General features: G+C 41.7%; 1 protein-coding gene across 1 annotated transcript; it reads right to left on the bottom strand.

The window, feature by feature from the left end:
• Positions 1-105: 105 nt before the first annotated feature.
• exoc1 (exocyst complex component 1) lies at positions 106-9,328 on the bottom strand. The gene is given in 21 exon segments (XM_018670292.2): positions 106-560; positions 665-859; positions 975-1,174; positions 1,266-1,449; positions 1,589-1,651; positions 1,653-1,818; positions 1,977-2,029; positions 2,031-2,057; positions 2,357-2,470; positions 2,569-2,732; positions 3,122-3,166; positions 3,849-3,957; positions 4,045-4,194; positions 5,610-5,719; positions 5,830-5,962; positions 6,232-6,459; positions 6,608-6,795; positions 7,899-8,058; positions 8,188-8,318; positions 8,412-8,543; positions 9,194-9,328. Coding segments are annotated over 20 exon segments (2,697 nt in total). The 5' UTR covers positions 8,536-8,543; positions 9,194-9,328; the 3' UTR covers positions 106-407.
• Between the last annotated feature and the right edge of the window lie 1,499 nt (positions 9,329-10,827).

Here is a 10,827-nt window from a genome sequence, read left to right as displayed (position 1 = left end):
CGAAGGGGCGGGGTAGGCACGGAGATCTACTTCAAGCATAGAAAAGATATTCAGTGCTAAGTGCTTAATAAAATAGATTCAAAGATAAAGCGAAACGATGAGGCATTATAGGTTTGGCAGATGCAAATTTATTATGTACATATGGCATAAAGAAATAAACATATAACAAATACGTATTTAGAGCAGAGTTGTTGAATCTCACAGAAACAGGCACACATTCAGTCCAGAGATATCTGCATCGCTGTCCAATGTACAAATCTCTTTCTTTAAAATACATAGACACACACACACAGAGGAAATGCTTCATCATCCAAAAAGCAAAACAGGGTAGTTTGTGAAAAGCTAGTGTATGTTCAGCCAGTGTGTGGCAGTAGTGAATCGCTATTTAACGGTGCAGGGCAGCTAGACTAATGAGACTGAGCAATGCTGGAGAAGTACTCCAGCATGTCCTGGATAGTAAACTCCATAGTGATTCCAGATCCAGGGTAGCATCTGCCAATCAAATCTTCAAAGTGCTTGTACTGTCGGATGAACTCGTCTTGCATGGAGTGCCACACCACCTGGTGGAGTAAATCAGGAACAGGAACAGTTGAGAGACGGTGATGGAATGTGACACCGCTCACTAGCTGAGCAGTTCCACCCCTTTAAACTCTGAGTTTCTCACCTGTAGAAGACTTTCCTCTTCACACAGATGTTTATCCACCTTCTTGTAAAGGTTGTCAAGTCCCTTTTTCACCTCTTTGCCAGGATACTCTTTGATAACTTTGCGCAGCTCTTGTTTGTTGAAGGCCAGCTGGTAGCTCACCTCCTCCTCACGAACACCCTGGGCTACACGCGCCTCAACTCCTTCAAAGAAATGCTGTAAGAGAGAAATAACAAATTACCTACGATGCACCTAATAAAAGTCTACATACTCCTCATGTCAGTGAAAATGGCCCTATTTGGTGATTGCTGTAAATGATAATTCCTCTTACATTAAGTTTTTCTAGAGGCTGCCCCAAGGAGTTGATTACATAGGACTGCAGATGGTCTGTGTATTTGTGCTTGGCCTCTCGTCTCTCTGCGTCCAGGCAGGAGATCTTTAGACGTGACAGTGTAGAAAAGATGTGGTGGAAATTTTCCATCATCACAACGTCCCGAGGCGTCTTCTGGCTTTCATTGGCGACCTTCTCCACTGGAAAGGCGATCAATATTCAGAACTTAGTTTCTTAACATTGGGCTAATCAGCCAATTGTTTTTTGACTTTGGATGACCAGAGGTCTTACCATTCATGAAGACGGCCCTGATAAGTTTGACATAAGCTTTATCCAGATCCCCTCGGCGTTCTGCGTTACGGAAGATTGTTTCAGCTAGCTCCGCAAACTCCTCAAAACCGGCAACAAAAAGTAGGATACCAACTTTGCTTTTCTTGGAAATCTTCACTTCTTCCATCTGTCTGATCTGACCAGACTGGAAAAAAACAAGGGATTATTAAATCAAATCATGTATAAGCCTTTTCAGTGAATAACCAACTTTAACAAAGGGACATGATGACAATAACTAGGGAAAAGAAAGTACAAATCTTTCTCGCCATATGAACTCTACTCACAATGCATTTGTCAAAGTTCCTCTTGACAGTGACCAGCACATTCCCCAAAGTAGTGCTGAGGTATCGAGGCCGGGTCAACGTTCTCAGCTGTCCACACATGGTGACTCATCTTCACCAGCATGTAGAGAGAGTTGAAGCTGTCAATCTTGTCCCCCAGAGCGATGAGACTGTTGAGCTCCGTCTCGATGCTCTGGAAGATTTTATTCATCATCAGCCGCACCATGTCTTTCCTTCAGTCGAGAAGGGACAGAAAGTTGTGCAAAAAGGTCAGTCAGAAATGAGAGAGGAAGAAGGGAGCACTACATAGGAAATGTGAATAATGTTTCTGGCTGTAAAGACGGGTGATGTTTGCCACAGAGCTGTTAGCAAACGACGTGCAACTACTCACTCTGATGACAAGGAGTGTCTGTGTTCTGCCTGAGGGGGCACTCTTGATGGCGTGCCTCCAGTCTGATTCCTCTGTTTCAGGCTGCCAGGACAATGGACATAAAACGTGACAAATCCAAACAAATATCTGCTGACGTGTATGAGTGATGCTGGGACTGAAAACATGACAGTATCTGTCATTGCTGTCTTATTTCATGCTTTCAGGGGAGAAAATGTTCCAATTTCAGACAGTACCACACAAGTACATCTATTGATTTAAAGCAAAGCAACATCATCATTTAGATTAGACAGTTTCATGTTACTACAGACTACGCATCAGTAGGTGGCACGTCATTTGATCCTCCTGTCACAGCTATTTCCCGTATGTGATCACAGATTTACCTGAGCGAGCGGGGGTGTAACTGTTGGGTGTTGCTGCAGCTTAAAGAACTTGCTGATGAAGTCTTGTTCTGCGAGACACAGAGGCTCCAGCTCGCTGAGGACCTGCTCAAAGATCTGCAGAGAGACACACCCTCTGTTTGACCTCCCAATACTAAGCAACATGTGAACACACAGCTGATATATTTAAATTTGTGCATCTCTGGCAGTGTCACCTTGTCAAACTTGGTCCTGTCGGCCACGTCCAGGTCGGAGGCGGACATGTTGCCCATGTCCAGCAGTGAAGAGGACTGGGAGCGCCGGCTGTTGGAGCCCTGCACTGTCAGCTTGTTCAGGCTTGAGGTAGAGCCTGTCAACTTCCCAGAGCTGCCATGAAGGCCTGAGACAGCACAACAAATACAGCGTGATTTAATTCTTTTAGGGAGAATGTGGTTAAGTTTTGGTTATCATTCAAACTGCAGGCTGATGTCTGCCAATTATGACATAAAAAAAGAGTATTCAAATCATCATAAATTACATGGGTATCAATGGTTAGCTTTTGTAGGCATTTATCATAGAATCAGATAATGTGTTGATGCATTAAGCAGCATTGTGAACATTCAGCACAAACCAAGTGAGGTAATGGTTTGTAGGGCTTAAAGTGGTTCAGTATGTATCAGGGTGGCAAAGGAGTTTGAGCAACTTTTAGTGCAGTTGTGTAGGGCACGGTGGTAAGAAGCAGAGTGGGTAATTAACAGTGGAATAGCTCTATCCAGATGTCATACTTACTTTCTGTTTCCTGTTTGAGTGCACTTTCTTTCCGCGGAAGCGTGGCTGCAGCCAGTTAAAAAGGCAGGCATCAAAGACAGAGACAGGTTAGGCTTAAAACATGCAGCATGGGAGGAGTGAGGCCAGACGTTAGATGTACAAAGTTACACATATGCTGACGTGCGTTGCAGTGGCTTAGGTACATATGCTTGTAGCTTTGGACAAACCTTTGGAAAACAAATTCTTGTTTTTGTTTTCAGAAGGAAAAGGTAATACAGAGTGCAGAAAGCAGAGTTCTATAATCCTGCCAAAACCAAAGCTAAACCAAGGGTCCTATTCAAATTTTAAATATTAAAAAGAGCACAGAATTTAGCATGTAAGGTCCCTGTGCAAAGAGAAGGGGAGATGTTATCAAAAGGTAAAACAAGAAGCAGGACTTCAACACTTTGGAAGCAAACATTAGTTGGGGAAAATATGTTTTTTTGGTAGCAGATGTGATGTGGAAAAGGCCGTATAGGAAGGAGGCCTTGCTCCCTTAGACATGAATATTTCATTAATTTCTGTGTGACAATGCAACACAAATATTGGACAAAATACTGTAGAGATGCAGTAAAACTGGCATTGCTTTTGAGTGAACTATGTGTTGCAAAAAGGGAGAAAAAGACAAAAAGGGATGTTAATAAAAAATCCAGAAGATACACGTGCTTCATATCTATGCACTAACAGGTCTCTGAATCACAGCTCTTACCAAACTTGCCCTTCGCTTCCTTGGTTGTACCCGCCATCTTTATCTTGGCCACCTCAAAGAAGTCTTTGATTTCTCGTTCGTATAGCCTGCTCATGTAGTCAACATAGGTCTGAAAAACAGGCATGACGTTTGTTTAGATGCCCAGATTAAAACCACAGCATCTGGGGTACTAAAGGAATACAATAACAGCACTAACCCTTGACAGGCCCTCGTACTTTTCCCTGTGGGTGTTTTTCAGCCACTCCATGAGTTTGGCATAGCGCAGCAGGTCCCTGTGGAGGGGGCTGTGTTTGGGCAGGGTCAGCTCTGCCGTGTGCTGGGACAGGGTGGAGCTCTGGTCATGGCCCTAAATGACACAGTGAGAAGACACAATTTATGCAGTATATTCAATAATAGAGTTTATACAGACACTACTATTAGGTCTTATTCCATCTCTCTGTGTACAAACACACCACACATAAGAAAGATTTATCTTGCTTCCTATCATGAACACATGTGAATAGGATACATTACCTCAAATTACCATGAAACCAGATGTTTTTAAAAGGTAAACAACAAACTGTTCAACTCAAAAATCCAACAGTTCTTCAGCTCAGCTTATTGACAAGCTTATTGAAAAGCAGAACTCTTACTGCCATACTGGTGGTCTCCTCACTTCCCCGCAGTGTTAGCTTGTTCAGTCTCTAGTGCTTTTACTACAAGACATGCACGCAGAGCACAGGCACAGGATTTTATGACAGGAGACCTTTTGCAACAAAGCCATGTTAGCACCCAAACATATAGAGCCCTTAGCTGAGTGCAGAAAGTTGGTGAAGGAGGAGAGAGATGAACGGTGCCTCTTCAGCTTTGAGATCAGATGAGAGATGTTAAGTAGTTAGAAACATATCCCATGCAAGAAGTAATGGAAGGTTTCAAGTGATGTAAGTTGGAGTGTGATGCCAGATCAAACATTAGCAAAAGAGGGGGCACGTGGGGGTTGCTGTGAGGGTACTCACTGGAAGTGACAGACAGGAGGACCTATAGAACTGAGGGATGGTCATTTTGAAGTGACTGAAGTGGTTGAACTGACACAGAGACAGAGAGCAGAGTGGGATGATTCAAAGTGAGCAACACAGAGAGTCAAGAATAGGAGGGACACAACTGGAAGGAAACGACACAAGGAAGCCCAGGAAAGGAGTCACAGCTAGACAGGAAGTCCGTGAGGGGGCAGAAAGAAAGAGAGGGAGAGAGAGGCTGGAGTAGAAAAACATGGTCTGCAGCCCTCCGGGGCAAAGTGTGAGGACAACACAAAGTCTGACCCTTTAATCTGCTGCTATTTTGTTACCTTTACTCCGCTTCAATATTCAGACACATAAGGTGCCAGAAACAATTCTGAAATGTATATTTGTAAATTATTCATATTTGGAGGTAAATTGTTTTTTGGCCTTTGATCGTTAACACATTAAGACATTAACAAAAACATTATCAAAAACAAAGTTTTACAAACTCAATATCATCTATTTAAACTGTAGATACTTTTATGAAGATGGTTATTGCACCAGTGACCAGATGATTTCCAACAAGGTGAACTTCTACATATTTTAGAAGCACGGGAGACACAAAGATAATCACAGAAAGTCATTAAAATCTAACCTAAAAGGATATTTCCAAATAATCAACCAGCTTACACTGAAATTCAGAAAGTATTCTGTATTTGCCTTTGCTACTACTCTACTTGCATTAAACAATTTATATTTCTTGTAATATTGGTGTGCCTGTTACCTGGTGAACAAACACATTGTTGAGATGATTAGTGAGGCGGCGAGCAAAAGTGTCTCTCAGCTCAGCGAACAGGAGCTGCTGCTGCGTCACAGCCATCAGCTTTTCATGGCCTGAGATGAAAAAAAGAGATAACTTTAACGTGATGACTTACTTAAAAACACTATTAGTAATTGATTTCATTGGTCAGTGAGTAATCGAAAGACTTCATTTGTAAACCAACCTGGTCGGAGGGCCACATTCATGCACTGCAGGAGCGCTTCAGAAGCATTGATGCAGGCCTCAATACCCTTAGGGGAGGTCAGGTCTCCATCCTGCAAGGCTCTGATGTGTCCCTTTGATAGGTCCATGTAGTTCTGCACATGAGGAAAGACACACAGTCATGAAGTCCAATGATCTAGCAATAAAGTTAGTATTCATTCACAGGAGTTTTAAGGTTTTCAAAATAAAAGTATTCCTTCTAAAACAGGTTTACACTCAGGAAAACACTTTCAAAATCATGATGGGAACTACTCTCTTAACCAAACTGACCTCTGTTAACTGTATTTAGATCAACTGACGTCTTAAGTATGCTATTTAATTTCACGTATATACAGTTAACAAAACATTTTAATGTGTTCCTAACCACTAAGAACTGGATCTCATCCAAAAGTTTGCCGTTGTTAGTGTTGCTGATCTGGATGAGGCGGTTGCTCTGGGAGATCTGGTCCATCTGCTCCTTGACACTCTGGAGCATCTCCTCATAGCTGCTCAGCTTTCCCTCGATGGTGTCAACCTCTGCCAGCGCCTCATCCAGCAGCTGCATCAGGATGTTGACCTGCTTCTCTGATGCCATGATAGACTGGATGTTGGCCTTTAAGTAGGAAACATTAACGACAGTATTAATATGTTTCTATGTTTTATTAAGTTAATGTTTCTGTCCAAATTCACAGCGAAAATAAGATCATAATCAAGAGCAATGCGTTTCACTCTGGTTTTAGTTTAGCAGTTGCTTCACTCACCCCATCTAAAACCTGCAGCTCCTTGGAGAGCTGCTCCGCAAAAGCCTCAGCGTTGGAGATGGCGTACTCGCACATCTCCATCATGCTCTCGATGTCCTGCTCCTCACGGGTACTCAGCTCCTGATAGTCGTCCAAAGCATCCTCATCACCCCCAGCAACGCTTTGGCTCTCACCGCTTGGCACCGACTCTAAACCCCATAAGAACAAATGAGAAAGCATGTACAAGACATGAGCATAAACACAAAATACAAGACACATCCTGCCACCTTCACATCAGGTTTTATGCTGTTCTTGTGTGGACAACTACACATACAAATACATTCAGAAATAGGGACGGGCATTTCCAATCATGTTAACTGAAATGGCTGAGGATATATATTTTTACCGTCATAACCTATTTCAGAATAACTGAGTCTTAAAAATGTTTTAAATAAGCTGTAAAATTGCACTCACATACAACCACTGTTGAAAGAGTTTCAGTCTAACTGCAGCTGCTTATGTAACTCCATTAAACCACAAACAATCTTGGGTTGTGTAAAGAAGCATGTTTACAAGCATGTCTTATCAGCTAAATGCGCTTCTCTATATTTGTTCTACCTGATAACATGAGAGCTTTGTAAAACAACTACACATTACATTGCTCTGCACCAATTAGAAACGATATAGGCTACAAACTTTGGATCATATCAAACACAGAGAACATTAATGAACATGTGTCAGTAAATAATCTTATGAATTAAGGTGAAATGGACAAGTAAAAAAAGCTACAAGTGAGGTAAAAACATGACCTAAATGTGTGTTGTGATTATTGAAAAAAAAAAAAAAAATCATGCCCATCCTTATTTAGTGACAAATAATTCAAACAGCAGGAGCTTTAAGAAGGTGAGAGTCTCTAATGAGAGTGGTGGTTCGAGTTCATGAGCATACAATGGAAAGGAGTGAGGAGAGGGGGAAGTTAAGTCCTACCAACCTTCCGCTTTAGGAAGTTCTGGCCAGAGAAAGTTTAAGAGAGAAAAGTGAGAATAAAGGAGAATTTAACACAGAAAGCCATACCACAAACCAGGATACAAAGAAGAGATCTCTAAACATGCTATTAATAAATCAAATCAAACAAAAGCCAACAAAGTTCCACATTTCTGGTTTAAATTGGAATAACTCAAACATGATCAATACACACTTGGGTCAACACTGTTGGTTTAAGAGAAAAAGGCACGCCTTTAAGCAAATGTAATCAAATCATGAAAGGAGTCATGCGGTCACAGGGGTAAGAAGCGTATGAGCGTTTCCACACCTTCCAGCAGCTGAGAACTGACATTCACAAACTCCACCTTCTTCCTCAGATAACGCTGGTTCAGCTTCCAAATGCAGGAAATGAAGGAGTTTTTTTCAGCTGTGCTGCTGGCCAGCCACCGGTACACCTTCTCGAAATGAAGGTCGAATTCAGGATTTTCCTAAACAATCGCAGTAAAACAAAGAGTATTTTAGATCTGAATGAGGGACAAAACTAACTTCACTATTGCACAACGTAGCTATAGGTCAGATAAAGGAAAGACATAGAAGAAATACATTATCCTTCTAACCTTGCTTGCATCTTTGGCATCGACTTCTGTCAGATCTCTGAGCTCCCAGGTCTGCTGTCGCTTATAAAAGTCCCCTTTGTCAGATTTCTTGACCTTCACCACTTTAACCTGGACAGGCCTCTCTGTGGTAACTAGAATGTAAAAAAAGCACATTGTTACAGAAACATTTACCTCTTGTGATGAATACCTATTCACAGTTATTGCTGTGGTTATTATCCACGTACCTGTCGCACACAAGAAGCAGTTCTTCTTCTTTTTTCCTGCCTTGCAGACATTGACGATGCCAAGGAGCCGCTCATCGTTGGGTGTGAAGATGTCCCTCTGGAGAGCATGCTTTATGGCTGTCATGATGGATACTGTAATACAGAACACACAAATATAAAATATATAAACAAAATACACATAATGTTTCTGACATATTTCTAATTCACTGTGGTCTTTCCAAATGCATGGAAGCAGAGAGCCAGTCCTGCTAATGACAAGGGACAAATCCTCCACATGAAAACTGATGTGTCTACCTAACATTTACCTCCACAGCCATTTGGTTTGAAACTTAACCATGACATATTGGGAAGTATTTACCGAAGTCATCTTTAGTCCTTTTAACCCCTCAAACACTCTTCTAACGGTACCTAGCTTACAGGCTTACAGAGACTGTTGACAATACAACCAGGAGACCTGAAGAGCCAAAAACGAGGTGTTAAAAACGCATTTTTAAAGTCAGCTGCCGGTGTTGACCACGGAAACACTGGAGTAAGAGTGGTGAAGCACCGAGAGGCCCATCCTAAAATAAATGCACCGACCTCTCTGTTTGTTAGCTGGCTGCTAACGCTGTTGCTAGCTTGGAAGAGCTAGCTACTGTTAGCTCAGTGACAGCTAGTTGACCAGAGCACGTAAAGACTGAAGGGAAACACGGCGAAATAATCAACAAACCCACTGTGAACTTTAAATCAAAATGCACTGTATATGTATTTTGACCGAGGTATATATCATAACTTGTCATTACCTTGTTTTCTCAGCCCACCAGCTCTGAGCAAAGCACCGCCCTCGCACTTCCTGGTTGTCGGACGTAGCTGTCATGTGGTAGCGACACTGTCAACATCCACATCCATCCTGCTCCACCCACTGGGACCGTGACTGGGACAGAGGGCTGTGCTGCCGCTGCTGTTGCAGGCAGCCTCCTCTGGTCTCTTGATCGTAGATTTTATACCAACAATCACTTTTGATGGACACCTCAGCTGAAGTCACCAACTGACCAAAGTGCCCACTGGATCCTAGACTCCCAGAAACCAGATTCACTGTGTGGAACTTAGGTTGTGAGAACTTGATTGTTACTTGGGAATATGCACATATTAAAGCACAATATCAAATGAAATGATAGAAAAGGTAGATTTTGTTTAATCAACTGATCTTGAAGGTTTGTCCTGTATAGGCCCCTGATGTCAAAATCTCCTTTTAGGACCTTCATCATTACAACAAATATTAGGCTTTGCTTTAACTGTACGTAATTGTAATCAAGTTACCAAACACTCACTCTCTGTCCATGTAGTATTACAGCATGAAAAAACTGCACAACACAAGCTTTGGTGGCACTGGTTTTCCACATGTGAATTCTTCACATTGTAAGTATTTGAAAAAAGGTTAATGTACTGCTGATTGTTTGTTTGTTTTTTGAGTTGATAAGTTTTACACTTTGAGCCTCTAAGATATGTCATTCCACGCTGCTGTTGGATCAATTTCCCTTTGAGAAGATGCTTACAAAAGTCACATACACATGATCTTTTCAGAACACCAGGTGGCATTGTTAATCCACACAATAGTTATCTTTTCTGTAAATACCAGTTTCTTGCTCCAAGTGTTGTGTCATGTTGTGAAATATGTATGTTGATGCATGTCTGTTTGTTGTCAGTATTGAAATTACGTGTTTGTTATAAGAATGGTAAATACCCGGTCCTGGTCTTATGCCTTAAGTCCATTGAGGCCATAAAGAGATTTTGAGCAAACCAACAAAGAGTCAATCCGACGTCATCAGTGTCAACAGAGTGAGTCAGACATGTGATGGAAAAGAAAGTCAGGGATTAACAAGTGATCTGAGAGAAAATGCCTTGAGGAACACTGTCTGTGTTGAAGTTATTTGTACAGAGACAGCACAGGATTTCCCAGCTGGTGAATGTGGCATGCGCTGTCATCACCAGTCAAATTCATGGTTTTATTGCTGCCTGTTATGTAAGCAACCAAACACGACACCACAATGAAAACATTTCAAAAACATGTCCAAAATGTATGACATATGTGTTCATATCTCCATTTTCATTAGTGATCATGCGTCACAAGCCCTGCCTTATGTGTCCAGGTAGCTAACAACAACTCCTGAAACAGAGTGTCACTGTGGGGTGTGTGAAATCATCGCAGGTCTCTACAGTGTATTATAGCATGTTACAGTATTCATTGATGTTATCTTGAATGTCCCTAGATATTATTTTCCTTCCTCCAGTAGTGAGAAAAGATGAATATTTTGTGATTGCTGTTGTATAATGTTGCATACTGAGCTACATCCTGCAATATTTTTCTGACAGAGTTATTGCTTTAATATGGAAATAGACAGGCAACTATATCTTTACCCTCATAGTTAACAGTATG

The sequence above is a fragment of the Lates calcarifer genome, linkage group LG17, assembly GCF_001640805.2.
Source record: "Lates calcarifer isolate ASB-BC8 linkage group LG17, TLL_Latcal_v3, whole genome shotgun sequence".
NCBI lineage: Eukaryota > Metazoa > Chordata > Actinopteri > Centropomidae > Lates > Lates calcarifer.
The sequence above is the reverse complement of the archived record's forward strand: the minus strand, read 5'-3'. Positions and strand labels throughout refer to the sequence as shown.